At 36.6% G+C, this 23,510-nt stretch overlaps 1 protein-coding gene across 3 annotated transcripts in view; it reads left to right on the top strand.

Annotated features, from left to right (window-relative positions):
* Window positions 1–23,510, top strand: part of PHTF2 (putative homeodomain transcription factor 2) — a 147,648-nt gene that overhangs the window by 56,429 nt on the left and 67,709 nt on the right. For all 3 annotated transcript variants that reach the window (XM_090287302.1, XM_090287300.1, XM_090287301.1), the window contains 2 exons: window positions 16,836–16,892; window positions 23,163–23,232. In XM_090287302.1, the coding sequence (XP_090143428.1) occupies window positions 16,836–16,892; window positions 23,163–23,232 (127 nt within the window). The remainder of the gene's footprint in view (window positions 1–16,835; window positions 16,893–23,162; window positions 23,233–23,510) is intronic.

The raw sequence follows: 23,510 nt of genomic DNA, 5'->3' as shown, positions 1-23,510 counted from the left end.
CAAAATTAGGTGCTTAATACATGTGTGCAAATCTGGGCCTCCAATTTCCCTGCTTATATTTATTTTTGAACTCTAAATCTTTTATCTAAGCAATTAATCTAATTAAACTATTGGTAACTACTTTTTTGAAGCAAGACACCTTCTCTTTAGCCTCTTGATACCTGAGCCAGTGCTCTTCTGAATGTGATGGCTTAAGGGGTAATCAGATCACCTGAGGGGGAATTAGATCGCCTAAGACTAGTACTTTTCAAATTGTTTTTCAAAGATACTTCTTTTCTAGAATTCCTGTTTCCCATTTCACCAGCTAATTTTCTAAATTTTAACATTTGTACTCTTGATACCATCATATTCCTTAACAAAATGTTTTTTTCTTAGAAGCCAGAGCTAACTAACTGGCAGATACCTAGGCAATCTTTTTTCTCCATCTTTAATTCTACCCCTGCCTTATGCCTCTCCATCCCTGACTTCACCTCACCTCCTGCTCTCTGTCCTCCCTTCTTTTTCTCCTTCCCCATTTTGTTTGTTGCAGTGTACAGAAATATAGGTGTGGATAGATGTAAAGACAGTCGTCGGCAGCCTTCCGTCTCGAGAGACGATGGTGTAGCTTCTTAAGAGTCTATCTGCACCGCCGAGAATGGTTGTGCAGTCCGACTCGGGAGTGACACGGTATCTGTCTCCTCCCATGTTGAATCGACATCTTGCGATGACGCTGGAGTGTCCTCTCCAGTGAAGCTGAAGCTACAGAGCCTGGGCAGGGTGATATGGAGGGTCTGCTGTTGCCCATGCAGCAGACCCCCCCTCTCTTCGCAGCTGAAGGATCCAAGGGAAAGACGGAGTCAATACAGCTTGGCTTCAGGTGCGCCGCAGGAGTTGCCGGTGTTGACTACAACGTAGAACCGCCTTAGGGACTCCGGCTCCGGATTTTCTGTCGGGGTTTACTCCCTTAGCCTTTCCCCTGAAGAGGTATGCCGCAAGGCAGCAGAGGTTTTTTGGAGTCAGAGTTTTCCTTCTCTGATGTGCCCTGACTGGAAGATCGAACCAGCGACACTTAGCTCGCAGGCCGACGCTCAATCCATTGAGCCAAACCAGCCAGGGTCATGTAAAGACAGTATTTAGAAACATATTAGTTTCTTAGATAACTGGTTCATATTACTTTGGGATCACCAGACCTGGGTTAGAATCCTACCTTATAAAAGTAGTACGTATCCATTGTGGGGGTGGGAGGTGTGTGTGATACAATATCAATGATAATGAAACAGAAAGAAAAAGTGCTGTTCTCTTCTATACTTCTCAGAGACAATCTCTATTAATGGATTTCAAGTATCCTTCTAAATGTCTGCTATATATATTTACATATATTCAATGTAGCATGTTAGCTACATTAATTTCAAATTAATAATGTACATTTTTCTTTTATGACGGTCTTCAGTAGGTCAGAAAGCATCTAGAGTATTCATTTAGTTCAAGTTTAATCCCCTTGATATTACTAAATTATAGTATCTCAATTTTATCTCTCTCTTTTATACCATTTTCAGGACACTGCTCCCTCAGTTATTTATTTAGTTATTTACTTATTTATATCAATCTTAAACTTTGTAATGGCTCAAAGCTCATTTATAAAGATAGGAGGGAAATATATAAATTACTAGATGGAGAAGACAGAAAATGAAGAAGTTTCCATTTTATGGCTTCAGTCTTAGTAATTGAAGTAGATAGGTAAATGTTCTGCCAGGTGTGGTAAGATTCTCCGTAATTAGGAATTAAAGCTTGTGGAAGAAAATTTAGAATTGTTCTTGCTGTCATTTTGAGGAGTTTTATAAGAGATTAATAAAGGATTGCCAGACACTTTGTTGAAGATAGGGCATGAATCTGTAGAGGGCAAAGTGTTTGGTCTTCTGGGATCAGATTAAAAAAAGAAAAACTGACTGTAGAAAGCAGTACACCAGAGGCTTCAGGTGTTCACCAGCTGGCAAACAAGCAACAGCTGGCCTCAATGAGTCCCAGGCCCAGCACTAGCAGCAGCCAGCCTAGATCTACTGTATAGCTTGTCTTTGCCTGGGAATCTCCAAGCCTAGCACAAGTAGCAGCCATCTCAGATTGCTTTCTTGCCCAGGAAGAATGGCCCCAGGCAAAGAACACTTGGGGGCTGACCTTGGCCTGCACCATCTGGGAAACCCCAGGGCCTGTCCGCCCAGTGGGCAGCTATAGACCATGTTGGAGCACCACTACCCTGTCCCTACACAACTGATCCTCCAGAGAGTGGAGGTTGGTGATTAATGGTCACAGCGAGTCCTTGCAGCTGACTGGCCTGGGTAAATCCCTCCCATTGATCTGCCAGCAACAACCAAGGCTCAGCTACAAGAGGAGGGTGTACTCAGCCCACATGAAAGGAGGCTGTGCCACTGGCCCTACAGGACACCTACTATATTAGGCCACACTACTAACACACAGAGTCAATACAGCTCTACCTAATACATAGAAACAAACACAGGGAGGCTGCCAAAATGAGGAGACAAAGAAACATGGCCCAAATGTAAGAACAAATCGAAACTCCAGAAAAAGAACTAAACAAAATGGAGATAATCAATCTATCAGATGCAGAGTTGAAAACACTGATTATAAGGATGCCCAAGAAACTGAGTGAGAGCCTCAACAGTGTAAAAAAGATCCAGTCGGAAATAAAGGATACACTAATAGAAATGAACAATTTACAGGGAAACAACAGTAGAGTGGATGAAGCTGAGAAATCAATGTTTTGAAACACGAGGAAGCAAAAACAACCAAGCAGAACAAGAAGAAAAAAGAATCCAAAAAAATGAGGCTAGTATAAGCAGCCTCTGGGACAACTTCAAGAAGTCCAACATTCACATCATAGGGATTCCAGAAGGATAAGAGAAAGAGCAATAAATTGGAAATCTATTTGAAAAAATGATGAAAGAAAACTTTCATAATTTGGTGAACGAAGTAGACATACAAATCCAGGAAGCAAAGAAAGTCCCAAACAAGATGGATGCAAAGAGGCCCGCTCCAAGACACATCATAATTAAAATGACAAAGGTTAAAGATAAAGAATCTTTATAGCAGCAAGAGAAAAGAAGTTAGTTACCTACAGGGGAGTTCCCATAAGACTGTCAGCTGATTTCTCAAAAGAAACTGCAGGTTAGAAGGGATTGGCAAGAAATATTCAAAGTCATGGAAAGCAGGGACCCACAGCCAAGATTGCTCTACCCAGCAGAGCTATCATTTAGAATCAAAGGGCTGATCAGGAGCTTCCCAGACAAGAAAATACTAGAGTTCATCATTACCGAACCATTATTATATGAAATGTTAAAGGGATTTACTTAGGAAAAAGAGAAAAACTATGAACAATGAAATAGCAAAAAGTATATATATCAACAATTGAATCTAACAAACTAAGCAAATAAGAAGAATAGAGACAGAATCATGGATACAATGAATATGTTGACGGTTGCCAGTTGGCAGGTGACTGTGGGGGAATGGATAAAGAGGTGAGGGTATTGAGAAATAGATAGTTACAGAATAGCCATGGGGATGTACAATACAATACAGGAAATGGACTAACCAAAGAACTTATACTCATGACCCAAGGACATGAACAATGGTGGGGGATTTCCTTAGTGATAGTGGGTTACTGGGTGAAGGGGGAGCTCTGGGAATAAAATCAGGACAACTGTAAGAGCATAATCAATAAAATATAATTTTAAAAATCCACAAGAAAAAATACAGTGAAGATTAAATTTAAAAATAAATAATTTTTAAATAGTTTTTTTCATGCTAATTTTTCACAGAGAACTGTAATTGAACTTGGCCCTGTGATTTAATTTTATGGTGAAGAAATAAAAAAAAATAGTAACAGCTGTCAAAGTTAGGTGACATAGTCAAGTCTGCCATTTGCTCAGGTCTGCAAATTATTCTTGACCCCATGATCTCAAGTCTTGAGAAGATGGTTCTTCTCATCTTCAATCTAAGTTTAACTTCTTTTCTTGCCCTATGATGATTGACTGGAAGAGACTGTGATTCTTTCAGGGGAAAAGCTTGACTCCATGCTCAGGTATTCTGATCTATCTACTATCTTACCAGATTTCAGTGTGGAATAAAGTGAGGCTTTAAGTCTGATGGTGTCCTCAGAGTTTCTTCACCTGTCCCTTCCAGTATCCTGCCACCACTTTGATTGCATGATGCTTCTGATGTACTTCTCTCACATCCCATGAAACAAACCACTTTCAGAGACTATTCAGTCTGAATTCAGATTTAAGAGTAATTTTTTTAATGGCATGCAGATCATTAAGCAGAACCATAACATCTGAAGCACCTGCATCTAAGTTAACAAGCAACCCCACAGTTTACTTTTGTTTCCTCACAGTTTTCTTCAAGAAAGTGGCTTATTTGTTTATTTAACTAAAAGGTTTATTCTTGTAGTATTTTCAAAACCAAAAAAATTATCTTTGCTGCAAAGGAGAACTCATGTCCACTTGTGGAGACATTAATGGCTTATAATTGAAAGTAACAGTTAAAAACTATTAAACCCTGGCTGTTGTGGCTCAGTTGATGGAACATCATCTCATGATCGAAAATGTTGCAGGTTTGGTCTCCATCAGGGTGCATACGATCCCCCTTCCTGGCGCATACAGAAGGCAACCATTCGATACTTCTCTCTCACATCAGTGGGGAAAAAAAAGTCCTCAGGGGAGGAATAAAGAATATATTAAGATTACACATAGTATTCAATTACAGTAAAAGGTGTATTTCCTCTCACCTATCAAATCTTTGAAAACAATGGACTCAAGTAAAACAAGCCCTCTATGTTTTTTCCCTTTTTATTGAATTTACTGGGATGACACTGGTTAACAAAATTCTACAGGTTGTAAGTACACAGTTCTACAACACATCATCTGTACATTGTATTGTGTGTTCACCACCCCAAGTCAAGTCTCCTTCCATCACCATTTATCCCATCTATGATCTCCTCCACCTCCCTTAGCCCTCTCCCTTCAGCAATCACCTCACTGGTTTTCATGTTCATGAGTATTCTTCTCATTTTTTTCTTTTCTGTTCAATCACTCCCCTCCCTCAATCTAGCCCTGCCACCCATCCAGCTGTCAGCCTTCTCTCTATGCCTCTACTTTGTTTTTTGGTTAGTTGTTTGTTAGATTCCAAATACGAATGAAATCATATGCTACTTGTCTTTCTCTGACTGCCTTATTTCACTTGGCATAAAGCTCTCCAGGTCCATCCATGCTGTTGCAAAGGGTAAGATTTCCTTCTCTTTTACAGACAAATAGTATTTCATTGTGTAAATGTACTACAGTTCTTTTATCCATTCATCTACTGATGGACACCTGGGCTACTTCCAAATGTTGGCTATTGTAAATAATGCTGCAGTGAACATAGGTGTGCATATATTTTTTCAAATTAGTTATTTAGATTTCTTGAGATATATTCCCAGAAATGGAATTGCTAGGTGATAAGGAAGTTCCATTTTTATTTTTTAGAGGTACTATGTTAAATAAGAACGGTGAAAGTGGATGTCCCTGTCTTGTTTCTGATCCTAAAGGGATTGCTTTTAGTTTTTCCCTGTGGAGTATGATGTTGGCTGTGGGTCTGTCATATATGGCCTTAATTACATTGAGGAGGTATGTTCCCTCTTTTCCCACTTCACTGAGAGTTTTTATCATAAGTGGGTGCTGGATTTTGTCAAATCTTTTTATGCATCTATTGATGCAGTCATGTGGTTTTTATCCCTTTTTTAAAATGTAGAGTATCACATTAATTTATTTGTGGATATTGTACCAACCTGGCCTCCCAGGAATGAATCCCACTTTATCATGGTGTATGATCTTTTTAATGTATTGCTGGATCCGATTTCCTAATACTTTGTTTAAGATTTTAGTGTCTAAGTTCATCAGGGACCTTAGCCTATAATTTTCTTTTTAGTGTCTTTATCTGGTTTGGGGATTAGAATAATGCTAGCCTCCTAAAATGAGACTGGGAATCTTCCCTCCTATTGAATTTCTTTGGAAAAGTTTGAGAAGGATAGGTGTTAGTTCTTCCTTGAATGTTTGGTAAAATTCACTTGGCAAGCCTCTCTATCCAGAAATTTTGTTTGTTGGTAGTTTTTTTATTACTGCTTCAATTTCATTTGTTGTAATTGGTCTGTTTAGAGTGTCTGATTTTTCCTGATTCAGTTTCAGAATATTGTTAGTTTCTAGAAATTTAGTCATAGCATCCAGATTGTCCTATTTGTTGCTGTATAGTTGTTCATAATATATTCTTAAAGTCCTTTGTCATCAGTGGTTACTTCTTTTTTTTCTTGATAAGTCTGGTTAAAGATTTGTGAATCTTGTGTATCTTATCTTCAAAGAACCAGCTCTTGGTTTCATTGATGTTTTGTATTGGTTTTTTAGACTCAATTTTGTTTATTTTTGCTATTATTATTTCCTGCCTTCTACTCATTTTGGGCTTTGTTTGTTGTTCTCAGGTTCCTTTAAGTGTTGTTAGATTGTTTATTTGAGGTGTTTCCTGTTTCTTGACATTGACCTGTAATGTTATGAATTTCCTTCTTAGACTGCTTTCACTGTGTCCCATAGATTTTGGATTGTTGTGTTCTCAGTTTCATTTGTTTCCAGGTTTTTTGTTTTTGTTTTCTTTCTTGAACTCATCGTTAACCCCTTCCTTGTTTAGTGACATGTTCTTAAGCCTTTGTGTGTTTTCAGCTTTTTTATTGTGCTTGATTTCTAGTTTCTTATCACTATGGTCAGAGAAGATGCATGATATGATTTCAGTCTTCTTAAATTTATTGAGACTTCTTTTGTATTCTAACAAGTGGTCTCTCCTAGGGAATATGCCTTGTGCACTGGAAAAGAATGTTTATTCTGCTGCTTCAGGGTGAAATGCTCTGACAATATCAATTAAATCCAACTTATCTAGTGTGTCATCTAAGGCCACCATTTCCTTGTTGATTTTTTCTGTCTGAAATATCTATCCATTTATGTCAATTGGGTGTTAAAATCCCCTACTACAACCGTATTATTGTCATTCTCTCCCTTGATGTCCATTAAGATTTGCTTTACATATTTTGGTGCTCCTATGTTGGGTGCATAAATGTTTACAAGGGTTATATCCTGTTGTTGGATAGCTCCCTTTATCATTATGTATAGTGCCCTTCTTTGTATCTTACTGTAACCTTTGTTTTAAAGTCTGTTTTGTTAACTGTAAGTATTGCTACCCGAACTTTTAAAAAATTTCCATTTACATGAATATCTTTTTCCATGTCTTTAGTTTTAGCTTGTGTGTATCTTTTGTTTTGAGGTGGGCCTCTTGGAGACAGCATATACTCACATGTGGATCTTGTTTTCTTATCCATTGAGCTACTCTTATGTTTTTTGATTGGAGCATTTAAGTCATTTACATTTAAAGTGCTTATTGATAGGTACATATCTATGGCCATTTTATTCTTTTAACTATATTCCTGTTTCTCCTCCTCTTTCTTCTCTTTTTTCTCTCCTTTAACATTTTCTGTAATACTAATTTAGTAGTAACGAACTCCTTTAGCTATTTCTTGTCTGAGAAGCTCTTTATGTCTCCTTTGTTTTAAATGATAGCCTTGCTGGGTAAAGTAGTCTTGGTTATAGGTCCTTGCTTTCCATTACTTTGAATATTTCATGCCAATCTCTTGTGATGTAGAATGTTTCTGTTGAGAAATCAACTGACAGTTTTATGGTAGCTCCTTTGTAGGTAACTGTCTTTCTCTTGCTGCTTTTTTAAAAAAATTATTTATTTATTTATTTGTTTGTTTATTTATTTATTTTTAGAGAGAGGGGAAAGGAGAAAGAGAGGGAGAGGAACATCACTGTGTGGTTGCCTCTCACTTGTGCCCCCAATTGGGGACCTGATGTGCTATCTAGGCATGTGCCCTGACTAGGAATCAAACCAGTGACACTTGGCTTGCAGGCTGATGCTCAATCCACTGAGCCAGAGCAGCCAGGCTCTCTTGCTGCTTTTAAGCTTCTCTCTTTGTCTTTAAACTTTGGCATTTTAATTATGATGTGTCTTGGTGTGGGGCTCTTTGGTTCATCTTTTTTTTTTATTTAAGATTTTATTTATTTACTAGAGAGAGGAGAAGGGAGGGAGAAAGAGAAGGAGAGAAACATTAATGTGTAGTTGCCTCTCAAATGCCCCCAGCTGGGGACCTGGCCCACAGCTTGGTTCGCAGGTGGGCACTCAATCCACTGAGCCACACCATCCAGGATGGGTTCATCTTATTTGGAACTCTCAGCACCCTAGAGTTGTGTGTCTTATTCTTTCACCAGGTTAGGGACGTTTTTGGTCATCATTTCTTCAAATAGGTTCTTGATCCCTTGTTTTCTCTCTCTCTTCTTCTTTTGGTACCCTTTTTGATGCAGATGTTGTTATGCTTAATGTTGTCCCAAAGGTCCCTTAAGCTATCCTTGTGTTTTTTAATTCTTTTGTCTTTTTACTGTTCTGATTGAGTGTTTTTTTTGTACCTTGCTTCCAAAGCACTGATTTGATTTCTGCTTTTCCAACCTACTGTTGATTCCTTCCAGTGTATTCTTCATTTCAGATACTGTATTCTTCATTTCTGACTGATACTTTTTTATGTTTTTATGTCCTTTTTCATGATATTGATCATCATTATAATCATTACTTTGAACTCTATATCTGATGAGTTGCTTGCCTTTCTTTCATGTAGGTCTTTTTCTGGAGATTTCAACTTATTTTTCTTTCTTTCCCCATTTTGGTTGCCTCTTTGTGTTTGTTTCTATGTGTTAGATAGTGCTGTCATGACTCCCAGTTTTCTTGGAGTGGCCTTATATAGTATATGTCCTGCAGGGTTTAGTAGTGGGTGTGGGTTATGTGGATCCTCCTGTTGTGAGTGAGTTTTGATTGGTATTGGTCCATTTGTTCATGGGATTGACCCTCAGGCTGGTTGACTGCGAGGCTCAACCCCAATCACAGCATGTGAGCTGTTGTGCAGGTACTGACCATATGAAGTGGAATTCATTCCAGCAGGGTTTGGTGCCTGCCCAGATCTCCCTTTGGACATGCTGCTTGTGAAGCTTATTGGATCCTACTTTGGTGTTGTCTGAAGCTGGCCACTGGGTTTGTTGGTTTGTGACTTCTTGGGAGGAACTCTGGTGCAGGCTAATGCCAGATACTACCTGTGATGGGCCCTGGGCTACCTGTTTGGAGCTACATGGATCCACAGTTTGTGGCTGCCTCTGTTGGGCCTGGGTGCATGCAGGAAATACCAAGCTGTGTACCAAGGCTGGCTTTTACCAACACCAGACCTGGGGCAGTTCAGCAAAAGTTCCGAGGTACCCCTTGATCTGCCTCTGCCTCTGCCTGTTTGGCTTAGTCACTGTAATTGTCTCTGACTATATTCCTCAGCGAGGCATAAGCTCTGCATGGTGTGGGGAGAGGGATTCCAGAGGGTGAAGCTATTGCTTTCCACCAGGCAGATGCCTCACAGAGGGGAGTGCTCCACCTAAGAAGGATGACAGTTGCAGTATGGGAGAATGACTTAGCAGAGGGATTCTGGTGTTTGATTCTTCCCTGCAGCTCTCTCCCCAGATTCTCCTCACGCAACTCTCATTCACTCCACACTAATTCAACTTGACTCCAGGATGAGTGACTGCAGGCAACCAAAATTTTGTATATTTTCCCTTTAAGAGGGTGCCTGCATATCCAACAGATTCCCATCTCTCGTTGGTAGACAGAAGCCCTGCTGCTTTTACAGCCAGGTATTATGTGTGCGCCTCTTTTCAGCTCTGGTTCTCCGGGCTGAGGAGCCCAGCCTGGTGTTCAGACCCCTTGCTTCCCAGGGGGAACCCCCTGAAGCTGAGTTATCTTTTTGGAACCTCAACCACGAGCCATAGGAATGGGGCCAGTCCTTTTTGTGTCTCCGCCCTTGCTACCAATTTTGACGTAACTTTCTCTATAAATCCTTGGCTACAAGGCTTCTTTTCAGCTAATCTTCAGTTGGTGATCCAGGATGACTGTTGGATAGTTTAGTTGTACTTCCAGTTTGGTCCTGAAAGAAGGTGAGTGTAGGGACTTCCAGCCAAGAGGAAGATCAAGACAGACACACTGCGTCTTCCTCCACAACCAAGAAGAAATACAACTACCTCAAAACTAGAAACAACCAGAAGTTCAAGAAAATCAAGCTACATGGAAGTCCTACAAACAAACCTATAAAGAAGAAATACTCATCCAGACAGGAAGGAGGGGCGGAGCTGGGGCGGAAAGGATGAGGTGTGTTGACGGCAGCAGGAGTGGCAGATGCAGTCCGGCAGAAAGAACAGTCACACATTTTAAAAGTCAGGAGGGACACCTGGGGAGCGCTCCCAGCACCAAACCAGACCGCGCAGCTCATGGTCCCAATGCCGGGGAAAATCAAGCCTCATTGCTTTTGACTGTGCAAACCAGTGGGTGTTGCGGCGGAGGAAGAAACTGCCAGTCTCTCAGCAGAGACTGCTTGTTTAAAGGGCCCCCACGGTCCTAGAACATCCGCAGACCCACCCACTCTGGAAACGACAGCCAGGGCAACAGCTAGAGAGGCACCGGTCACATACAAAGTGGGAGACGGGCCTGGAAAAGGGGCAAGTGCTGAGCAAGTGGCATTGTTCCCTCTTAGAACTCTCCCTCACAAACAGTGCCACAATGTAGTAAAACGGGTCGCCCTCTACTGAGGAAGACCTAAGGCTCTGCCCCTTACAACGTAACAGAAGCGACAGCTCTACCTAAGACACAGAGGCAAACAAACACAGGAGCCTGTCAAGCTGAGGAGACAGAGAGGTATGACCCAAAAGGGGAAATGGATCAAGGTTCCAAGGGGAGAACTAAGCGATGACGAGATAGCCAACCTAGCAAACGAGGAGATAGCCAACCTAACAGATGCAGAGTTCAAACCACTGGTGATAAAGATGCTCACAGGCTTGACAGATATGCTTACATATGACAAATGCATAAGGAAAGAAGTGAAGGCTATGCTAAATGAAATGAAGGAAAATCCACACAAAACCAATGGTAAAGGAAAGGAAACTGGGGTTCAAATAAGTGATTTGGAACATAAGAAAAAAAGTCAGCCAGTTCAGAATGAGGAAACAAAAATTGAAAAAAATGAGAAGCTTAGGAACCTCTGGGACAACTTTAAACTTGCCAACATCCAAATCATAGGGGTGCCAGAAGGAGAAGAGGAAGAGCAAGAAATTGAAAACTTATGTGAAAAAATAATGAAGGAAAACTCCCCATATGTGGTGAAGGAAATAGACATACAAGTCCAGGAAGCACAGAGAGTTCCAAAGAAGCTAGGCCCAAAAAGGACCACACCAAGACACATCATAATTAAAAGGCCAAAGGTGAAAGATAAAGAGAAAATCTTAAGAGCAGCAAGAGCAAAGCAGAGAGTTTCCCACAAAGGGGTGCCTATAAGACTATCAGCTGATTTCTCTAAAGAAACTTTGCAGGCAAGAAGGGACTGGCAAGAACTATTCAAGGTGGTGTAAAGGAAGGACTTACAACCAAGATTACTCTATCCAGCAAAGCTATTGTTTAGAATGGAAGGGCAGATAAAGTGCTTCCCAGACAAGGTGAAGCTGAAGGAGCTCATCATCACCAAGCTATTATTATATGAAATGTCAAAGGGACTTACTTAAGAAAAAGAAGATCAAAACTATGAACACTAAAATGACAACAAACTCACAACTATCAACAACTGAATATAAAAAATAAAAACAAAATCAAACTAAGCAAACCAGAATAGGAACAGAATCATAGGTATGGGGATCATTTGGAGGGTTATCAATTGGAAGGGGGAAAGGGGAGAAACAAGGAAATGGTGCAGGGATAATTCTTTGGTACAAAATAAATAGGGGGAAGTTAAGAATAATACAGGAAAAGGTGAAGTCAAAGAACTTTTATATGCATGACCCATGGACATGAACCAAGAGAGGTGGGATTGCTGGAGGGAAGCGGGGTACTGGGCAGAGGGGAACAAAGGAAAGAAAAAATTGTGACTACTGTAACAACTAATCAATAAAATATACTTTATAAAAAATAAAGGTGAGTGTAGCTTTCACCTACTCCTCTGCCATCTTGGATCACCTCCCCCATTTTTATCCTTTTTATAAGACTTATCTTCTACCACCACTGTCCTTTTCTTTAGGATTGCATTCTTCTATTTACAAGTACCTCAGACTTCAAAATGTTTTCCCACTTTTGCCACTGCTTCACATCAAGATTCGTTAGACTTTCTGCACCTTTTTAAACCTGGAGCTACTGATATACTGGTGTTGCACTCAACCTGGTTATACTCAGGACTGACATATATTTCTGATTTGGTCTGTTGCGTATGCATTTTTTTATATTCTCTTATTTGAGGATTGTGGGACATATATTTCCATGTTCATATTTTTGAATCATTTTGAAATAAAAGTGTAGTTCTTTTAAAAGATATTTTAGTGTGTTCTTTTATACATGAAAACACAATATGCCAAAATAATCATTGAAACATATTGCTATTTATTCTATATTAGTTGGTTGTTGTTTTACAAATAAGTGTGCAGTACATTGAAATAGTTACACTTTTAAAAATAATTTTTGATTGAATTAAGCCCTGTGTTTCTGAATTATTAAGTCAGAACAGACTTATTCTTGTGGAATCTTTGTTCTCATACTTAACCTTTTTTAACTTTAAGGAAGATGATTGTTTGAATTCAGAATTAAAGAGTGTAAGGAGCAACTAGCCACTGCAAGTCACCATTAGGTCTGACCAATTGATTATTGCTTACCTATGGCTTCTTAACCCTGCTTACATATAAGTGAGTTGTTCATTCTATTTGGGTTGGTCTAGGTATTACAAGATTTTAATTTGTAGGGTATATTACAATATATTATAAAGTGATTTTTAAAATAAGAAAGGAGTCACAGGGAAGAGATGAAAATGAAAACAGGATTTAAAGGACCAGAGAAATTAACTTAGTATGAATAAATATGTAAGAGAGAATAATAGAAATGAAGGGCTCTTATAGAATCAAATAAACAAGTTTATGCTGCCTCCTTCACGTATGTCTTTAAACCATTCTCATATTCTCAATTTCTCATTTCTTGATACAAGATTTAAAAAAATAAGAGGACTTTTGGGTAGAATGATTTGAGTCAGGAAGTACTTTACTGAATTTCCTCATGATCCTCTATCTCTGGTCTCTGTTTGTCTTTAGTATTTTAATTGTAATTATCTGAAGTAATTTTAATTTTTTATTTAAAACTGTAGGCTGTTGACTTATTTTAGTGTCCTGTTAGATATAGGGAATTAAGGGGAACCTGGAAACAATAGGAGCTAACAACAAAGAACTTGATGGAGAGCAGTAGAATGGTTTGTTCATCCTGCTCAGGTGAATGTATATAGTTCAGAGAACTTTCCAGTATCTAAAAGTAATAGGCATAGAAGCTAAACTTAAATCTCAACCAAGTGGTATTTGTGGTCTACATGTCTATGAGTTTTTAATTCTGTAGCACATTGGTATTTTTTCTTTTAAAAAAACTCCATAAAGGACTTATCATTTGGGAGCTTTTTCTTGAATATACCAGAATTGTGTTTATTTAAAATAAAGGATTCCTTAGAACAATGGTTTTCTAACTTTAGTAGTGTATCAGAATCATCTAGAGGGATTTTTAAAACATAGTTTGTTGAGTGCCACTGTATTTCTTATTCAGTAACTCTGGAGTGAGGCCAGAGAGTTTACATTCTTTTCCCCACATGCCATTTAAAATTTTTTTCAATTGCTGTTTACATTCAGTATCATCCTGTATTAGTTTAAGATATACAGCATAGTGGTTAGAATCATGTACTTCACAGTTTGGACCCACTGATATTTCAACTACCCACCTGGTTCCATACATAGTTATTATAAATTATGGACTACATTCCCTATGCTGTACTTTACATCCCTGTAACGGTTCTGTAACTACAATTTGTACTTCTCAATCCCTTCACCTCTTTCATCTAGTCCCCTAAATCCCCTTCCCTCTTTCAGCTGTCACTCTGTACTCAGTATCTATGAGTCTGTTTCTATTTTGTTTGTTTATTTTGTTCTTTAGATTCCAAATACACGTGAAATCATATGGTATTTATCTTTCTCTTACTTATTTCACATAGCATAATACTCTCTAGGTCCATCCATGCTGTTGCAAAAGGTAAGATTTCATTCTTTTCTATGGCCATGTAGTATTACATCATGTAAATGTACCATAGCTTTTTATCCTCTTATCTACTGATAGGCACTAGAGCTGCTTCCAAATCTTGGCTATTGTAAATAATGATGCAGTGAACATAAGGGTGCATATATTCTTTCAAATTGGTGTGTCAGGTTTCTTTGGAAAAATCCCCAGAAGTGGAATCAGTGGGTCATAAGGCAATTCCATTTTTATTCTTTTGAGGAACCTTCACACTCTTTCCCACAGTGGCTGCACCAGTCTGCATTCCCACCAACAGTGCACTAGGGTTCCTTTTTCTCTACATCCTCGCTAACACTTGTTCTTGGTTGATTTATTATGATAGCCATTCTGATAGGTGTAAGGTGGTATCTCATTGTGGTTTTGATTTGCATTTCTTTGATGATTAGTGATGTTGAGCAACTTTTCAAGTTTACTGGTCATCTGTATGTCTTCTTTGCAGAAATGTCTATTCAGGTCTTCTGCTCACTTTTTAATTTTTTTTTTTTTACATTGAATTTTGTGAGTTCCTCATATATTTTAGATATTAACCCTTTATTGGATTATTGCTTGCATATCTTCCCCCATTTAGTAGGTTGTTTTTTCGTTTTGTTGATGGTTTTCTTAGCTGTGCAAAAGCTTTTTAGTCTGATATAGTCCCATTTGTATATTTTTGCTTTTGTTGCCTTCCACCAAGAAGATATTTTCCCAAAAAATATGTCTAAGGTTGATTTTTTTCTAGGAGTTTTATGGTTTCAGGGCTTACATTTAAGTCTTTAATCCATTTTGAGTTCATTCTTGTATGTGATGTAAGGAGGTGGTCTAGTTTCATATTTTTGCGTGTATCTGTCCAGTTTACCCAACAACGTTTATTGAATAGACTGTCTTTACCTCATTGTGTATTCTTGCTCTTTGTCATAGATTAATTGACTATATAGGCATGGGTTTATTTCTGGGCTCTCTGTTTTGTTCCAGTGGTCTATGTGTGTTTTTATGCCAGTACCGTGCTGTTTTGACTACTATAGCCTTGAGTATTGTTTAATACCAGGTTGTGTGATACCTTCCACTTTGTTCTTCTTTTTCAAGACTTCTGTTGCCATTCAGGGTCTTTTGTGTTTCCATATAAATTTTTGAATTATTTGTTCCAGTTCTGTGAAATATGCCATTGGTATTTTGATAAGAATTGTATTGAATCTTTAGATTTCTTCAGGAAGTATGGACATTTTAATGATGTTAATTCTTCCTATCCATGAACATGGCATATGCTCCTATTTATTAGTATCTTCTTGGATTCTTCCTTCAAGTCTTATAAATTTTCTGAGTGCAGTTATTTTCACTCCTTGGTTAAATTTATTTCGAGGTTTTTTTTGTTTGTTTGTTTATTTTTTATGTAATTGTAAATGGGATTGTTTTCTTACTTTCCCTTTCTGATAGTTTGTTGTTGTATAAAAATGCAACCAATTCCTGAATATTAATTTTGTATTCTACTTTACAGAGTTAATTTATCAATTCTAGTAGTTTTGTTGGAATCTTTAGGGTCCTCTACATACATTATCATGTCATCCTCAAATAATGACAGTTTTACTTCTTCCTTTCCAATTTGGATGCCTTTGGGTTTTTTTTTCTCTGTCTTATTGCTCAAGCCAAGACTTACAATGGTACAATATTTTGAATAAGGTTGGTGAAAGTGGACATCCCTATCTTTTTTCTGATCTTAAGAGAACTGCTTTTAGTTTTTCCCTGTGGAGTATGATATATGGCCTTTATTACATTGAGGTATGTTCCTTGTTTTCCCACTTTGCTGAGAGTTCTTATCATAAGTGGGTTCTGGATTTTCTGAAATGCTTTTGCTATATCTATTGATATGATCGTAACATTTCTTTATTTTGTTTATGTGGTGTATCAAATTAATTGATTTGCATATATTGTACCAAGCTGGCATCCCAGGAATGAATTCCACTTGATCATGGTGTATGATCTTTTTTAATGTATTGCTGGATCCAGTTTGCTAATATTTTGTTGAGGATTTTTGTATTTATCTTCATCAGGATATTGGCCTATGATTTTTTTTTTTCTTTGTAGTGTCTTTATCTGGTTTTGGAAATATGGTAGTGCTGGCCTTGTAAAATGAGATTGGGAATCTTCCTTCGTCTTGAATTTTTTGGAAAAATTTGAGAAGGAGAGGTGTTAGTTCTTCATTGAATGTTTGGTAAATTTATCTATGAAGCTATCTGGTCCAGGGTTTGTATGTTGGGAGTGTTTTGATTGCTGCTTCAGTTTCATTAGTTGTATCAGTCTATTCAAATTTTCTGTTTCTTCTTGATTCAGTTTTGGAAGATTGTGTGTTTCTAGAAAGAGAGTTTTTATTTTTAACAAGTTTCCAGGTGATACTAAAACTGCTGGCCCTGAAACCATACTTTGAGAGCCACTGCAGTACAGTACTGATTATAGAAGTCTGGGACAGAGCTGAAGCTAATCTGTGCTGAATAAATGCTGAGCTGCTTGTAATGCAAGCAGAGTTAAACCTTGAGGATGGGTACTCACAGTGATCAATTAATGTATTTATTTATTTGTTTTCGTAGATTGGAGCATATGATCAACAAATATGGGAAAAATCTGTTGAACAAAGAGAAATCAAGGTAATATGTGTATTTTGCTTTGTACATTCCGAAACTGTTCTATAAATTGATTATTAGTCATGTTTTATATAATACCTTCTCATATACTTTTAAGGTATAAATTAATATTATTTTATCTAAACTTTAAAATAAAGTAGGTAAACTCTGTTGATGGCATAGTTCTCTGTCTTTACCTTTGATTTTCTTTGCTTTTCAGCATTTTTTTTTGTTTTAAAATTTAATGTTTAATAATTATTTTTTGTCAGCTCTTTTCCACTTTCACTTGTTACCTTATACTTCTAGTTTGCATTTCCTCCCTTTTGATGCTGTCATTGTTCTGTACAGTTTATTAAACTGGTAAGTGTTTCAGGACTTTGCCTGCCTGAGTGATCCTGTGCAAATGATGCTCTTCTTAATTAAGATCTGCTTTCTGTGCTACTAATGGAATGAGTTGTATGCAAATAGAATTGCTGAAAATTTGGTCATTTTAAAAAAGAATTTAGGAAAATAAAGCATTAATTAAAATGTTTTTGTAGTAGGTAGTTTCTTCTTGAACATGTAATTATTTATGCTTAGACGTTCTCATAGCCTACCTTGCTAGCATGAAAATTATTTTTTAACTAAATTTATTGTCTCTCAGCAATTACTCCTTCTTGGTAATAAAATTTGTATTTTTCATTTGCATAGGTAATACTAATCAGTGTGGCCCTGCACGAGCTAGTTTAATCTGGGTCCTGAGAATGTTACTTGAGTTGCTTGACATTTTCTACTTTGTACAGAAGCGTTTACGTAAGATTGAGAACCAATGTCTCTAGTTACCTTAAAAATCTGTCCCCCAAAATATCAGTGTTTAGAAAACTTAGTCATCTGTAATAAAGAGCAAGATTCTTTGTCATTTCTTAATTTTAAACTATTTTCAGTAACTACCTACTATGTGTCAAATATAGGATTAAATCATAGGAACAAAATAATGCAATAGGTTATAATTTTGTAGGCGAGATACATAATTACAAATGAGACTAATCCAGTAAAGAGAAGGATGGTAGGTCTCTTTGGGGGAGCTCAGGGAGAAGCAGCACTGCAGAGGTTAGGAAAGCTTTCAGAAAGGAAGTGACATGAGCTAAGTCTGAGAGACGTTAGGGAGAATGAATAAATAATTCCAGATAGAATGAAGACCATATGAAAATATACATAAAGGAAAGAAGGAGCATGCCTCCTCAAGAAGCTTGATCGGTAATAGGTTGGATTGAGGAGGGAAATTAGAAATAAAAATATAAGTCACATCATGAAGGGGCTTGACTGCCTTACCCAAGAACCTAGAAATAATTTGGAAAACAAGGGGGGAGCCATTGAAAGATTTTAAGGAGAAAAGGTTGCCTGATTAAATTTATATTTTTAAACTTTACTAAGTGTGATGGCAGATATTAGAAGAGGAGCAGATAAAGAATTCTGGTACCTGGGTGACAGATTTAGGAGTCCTCAGTATTTAAAGTGCTTATGTATGTGTTATTTATATATATTATATATTCTACACTTCATGTAGATGCAGCTATAGGAGTGAGTGGATTTACATTTAACGATGAAAGAAGAAAACAATGAAATATTGGGAAATATCAATATTTAATGGGTAGGTAAGGAAGAGGAAATATAAGTGAAGGAAGAAAGAGAAGTAAGAGATCCATGAGACAGTAGTTTGGTGAGTTGAAATAGTTAAGAATTGGAATAGTCAAGCAAATAAAAAGCAGCAGAGAGGTCTAGTAAGAAGCCTTAAAATTGTTTATTCTCTTTGACAGTCTTTTAACTTGTTGGGCAGAGAATATTAAGTATTTTGAGAGATTGCGTTACCAGTTGGCACATTTGGATGTTTTATAAAATTTAAAAACATCATATATATATGATGGAAGGCTAAGACCTGTAAATGTTTCTGAAATATGTCTGCCTTTAAAGATAATACTTTGTAGTAGTAGTCGAAGAATTAAAATAGTAATAAAACTTCCTCTTGTTATTTTAAATTAAAAGGGTCACTGTGTTGACAGGCCTAAAACCATTCTTACTAAACATTCTAGCGGAGGCATATTCTTTACAGTGTAAAATAATTTTGCATTTATTCTAAGAATGGTGAACAAGTGCATAACTGGTGTATTAGTGTTACTATTTGATTAAAAAAAAAAACCAAACACTGTACCTGTGGCATAGAGAATACTGTTTCAAATGTATTGAGTTCATCCTTCTATGTTATCAATTTGCTTATATGTCAAGCAATGAGCAACGACTAAAGAAACTGAAAAAAGCCATGAAATTATATTTCTTGGAAATGTTTATCTTTAAAAATTAAAACCAAGAGTTTATATTTCTAGTGTTAAGTCTTTTGTTAGTTGCAAATTATTTTTCTTAAACATTTCGAAAGTTATAACTGAAAGCTTTTATTTAAAATTAAATGTGGAATTTCCCTTGGTTTAGTACCTAGTACCATTTTAAAGGTTCAACAAAAAGAACTAGGCTATTTAAAGTTATTACAGAGGAGAAATAGAATGGGAAGAACTAAACAGGATTTCCAGAAAGTGAAACTGTTGGTTACATTCTTTAATGGAGTCTTAAGTGTTATAATAGGTCCATGCATGGAATACTGGGTTATTGAACCGAAGTATTTTCTAAACTTAAACAGCCCTTTTAAGCTTTTTGGCTCAACATTACCTGTATACTTACAATTTTTTAAAAATTAAAAACTTCATACTATTTGTGTCATTGCACTTTAGGAATGTAGGATAGGAATTTAAATGTATATTCAATAAAGTATATTATTTGAATTCTTAGAGATTAATTGTATTTGCAGTACTTGATTGTTCAACTTTCTAGTTAAGTTAGTAGTTTAAAAATGTTTTTTAAACTTTTTAAATTTTGTTTGTTCACTGAAACTTTTTTGTTATATTTTCTTTTATTGAGGTAACATTGGTTAATAACATTACATAAGTTTCAGGTGTGCAGCATAATTCTGTATCTGTATACACTATAGCATTAGCATGCTCACCACCAAAAGTCTATTTTCACCACTTAAAAATTTTGAGGGTCAATAATTATACTTAGTATTGAAAGCTGTGCTACTTTGTATGAATCTAATTTACTCTAAACCAATTCAAAAATTTTTCCAACTTAAAATATACATTTAATTTAAATCAGATTTTATGAATGCTCACATCTTGGTACTAATATCTTATTTTTGTGAGCAAAATAATAAATATTAGAAAGTTTATGAGTGTAATTTTGTTTCTTTTTTTAAACCCTTAAAGTACTCTGGTAGGCTACCTTGAAGGGGAAGTTTTATCAAAACTGGTAATTACATTGTGACTTCATAATTCAACTAAAAAAAAATGCTTTAATGAAATATAAAGTAGAAAATCAATCACATATAAAAAGGTGAAATGAACATGATGAAAAACAACATAATTGCATAAGTCAAGATAATATACTATTCCTCTTGGAAGGACTTTAAGCTCTTAAAACAATCTTGATACAGCAGTAAATTTAGTTTTAGATTTGTGGTAAAACATTGGCTATAAGGTTAATTTTTAAAAGAATATTTGAAAGACAAGTAAATTAAAATGTTACTGTTTTCAAATATGTTGACACTAATAAAGGTAAAAATCTCATAATAAACATCATACCAAATATAAGTAATGCTCTATTAATGAAATTTTGTTAAATGTAGTATTAGAATTACCTTTCCAATTTGCAAATAATCAAGAATGACTTACAGTCTGTCAGCCACTCTGTCATGACATTAAAATGGGAAATGAAGTACAGTTACAGCTGATTCTCATTATTCACAGTAGTTATTTTCTATAAAGTCACTATGAACACTGATTAGCAAATACTGACCATTGCTCCTAGGGGAAGTACCGAGTTAAGTTCCCGAAAGCCTCTAGTTGCAACCCTCTCTCTTCAGCTGATCAATACATAACATGGTTTAAGTGTGTTTCTGTTGAAAAACCCCTTATTTAATATGTATTATTGGTTTCATTAACATTGAGCTGAAGGCCAAAAACACTGTATAATGGGGGACCCTTAATACCCCAGAATTTATTTATCAAAAATTGTATATTTATTCTTACATGTTTAAACTTCAGTCACCTTCAAAGTATTCTCTATGTGATGCAACACACCTATTGAAACTTTTTTCCACTGCTCACAACAGTTTTTGAACTTATTGATTTTGATGTCTTTTAGTGCTTCTGCCATTTTTTCACCTCTTTCACATCAGCAAAACATTTCCCTTTGAGGACTTTTCACCCAGGGAAACAATAAAAGTTGCTCAGGGCAAGATTGGGTGAATAGGGAGTGTTGGGCATGGAGGTCATGACATTTTGGGTCAAAACTGCTGAGCACTCAGCACGGTGTGGGCAGGTGCACTGGTAAATCACCCATAATGAAATGGGCAAACACTTTGAAAGAGTCTTCAAAAAGAATTCACTGAAGCTGAACGTAGCCTCTCACAACAATGCCAATTGGTACATTGATACAGGTTCCTAGACCACTCATGTAGGAAGGGGAGCCTGTACTACAAGGGACCTGCCCTCTAGAAGATAATTCTGGTTTTTAGGGGGGTCCCCCTCATAATCTATGCCTTATCTAACACATTTTCTCAGAGGCACCACAGTCTTCTTGCACTTAGAAGCATTAGACAGCACTCAGCATTATACTAGGGGCCATTTTAAACAATAAAATTACCAACAAAAAGCACCAAAAAATGCAAAACAAAACAAAACGTGTGTGTGTGTGTGTGTGTATCACTGAATCAACTGTGAAAAGGACACTTAATTACAATATTGAGTTCTGAAACAAGAAGGCAGAGCATTGTCTTGTTTGACCTCAGCTGGGAATGTGCACATGAGTGACTCATTTTTTACCACTATCACTCAAATGACTGCAAAAGTACAAGTGTTGATTTTGGGATTCAGATAAACGTTAGTAAGTAGATGAATTTGCAAATGTGGAATCTGTGAATATGAAGATCAACTATATATAAAATTATCATGGATACACCTTCAACCCTGACCATTTCTTCATCTTTTGTTTTTGTATCTTTATGTCTCTGTGTTGGTTGTAACTTCAGATGGACAGACTATTTGGAGGGCTTCAGAGTTTAATTGCATCTTAATTTCAGGGTACATTTTTGGCTTAAACATCTCAGTTAATTCTGAGTTCAGATGTTCTCCTCTTCTTTGCTTTAGATGCAAGCACTATTTAATAAAATTTTTACCTTAGGTGGTCATTAGAACCAAGCAAAGCACTGAATAGTTACTTAGTGAATTGAATGAATAATAAACAAATCATCTAAATACTGTGTTATGTCTTAGCACTTGGCTTCTGAGCAGTTTAGCCTGAACTCTTCCAATTTTTAATATCCTAGACTTAAGTTATAAAGTGTAATTTATTCTTTGTAGTTTTTTTCAATAATTTTGATACCCACCCTTACTCCCATTTCTGTACACTGATGGCACACTTAATCTTAGTGTTTAGTAATTCCGAGTTTAAACTAATTTAAATTGTGATTCCTGCTTTCCCTTCTTCCACCTACTGGGCATGACCTCTAAGTTCTGAGGTGATTAGGTGGCATTTTGGTCTGGTTATGCATGTAAACATGCTGGTATCTGCTGAGAAGTCTGCATCCCTGTCTGTCCTCAGCTCTGTGGTCCACTGCTTTCTGCAGCAATGCCCCCAGCATCACACCTTGAAAGCCCTTCAGAGCCACTGTCACCCCAGCCAGCCTCAGCACTCTCCTATGCAAATCTGGGGCCAACACAGTCTCCTGTACTATCTCAGGCTGTACATACAAATTGATTGGTAGCAATAGTCTTTGTTTTAGTATTTTAATTTTAGTAATAAATAGGCATCATATGTTATATACATCCCTTATAATTTTTGGAAAGTAATAAAATTTATTACAATACTGCACTTATGTTCCATTTATAACAAATATATAATGTGTTACCTTTTGTTCAGTATATTAAAATTTTTTAGTTGAAATCTTTAAAAGATTATTCTCTGCTCTTCTGGGTTTAAATATATACAAAATTTTAATACTACTTTTTTATTAATGTATAGACATAACGTTATATTAGTTTCAGATATACAACAGAATGATTTGATACCTGTATATATATTGAGAAATGATCACCGCAGTAAGTCTAGTTAACATTTGTCCCCATACATAGTTACAAAAAATATTTTTTGTGTGTGTTGAATACTTTTAAGATCTACACTCTCACCAATATTACTTTTAATATGTTTTAGGGTTTAAGAAATAAACCAAAGAAAACAGCACATGTGAAACCAGACCTCATAGATGTTGATCTCGTAAGAGGTGAGCCCTGGATAAATTAATGCTTAATGCAGTTAGAAATTGACCTTGAAGAAACAGAATTCCAAATGGGTTAGATATATATATTTGTAGAAATAAAAGTAATGTGAGCCTAAATGAAGCAGTAATAGTTTTAAAAACAGAGAATGGAAGCATTTAAATACCATTGACTAGTCTTTCCTCCCACTAAAGATCATTCTAAGACATAAGTACAAAAGAAATGCAGCTCGTGTTTGCTCAGCAAACTATAAGACTTGGTTATAAAAATGAAAGTGGTTACA

The sequence above is a fragment of the Furipterus horrens genome, unplaced genomic scaffold (genome assembly GCF_987537825.1).
Source record: "Furipterus horrens unplaced genomic scaffold, mFurHor1.1.pri manual_scaffold_9, whole genome shotgun sequence".
Classification (NCBI taxonomy): Eukaryota; Metazoa; Chordata; class Mammalia; order Chiroptera; family Furipteridae; genus Furipterus; species Furipterus horrens.
Note: the sequence above shows the minus strand (reverse complement) of the source record. Positions and strands in the feature narration are given on the sequence as shown.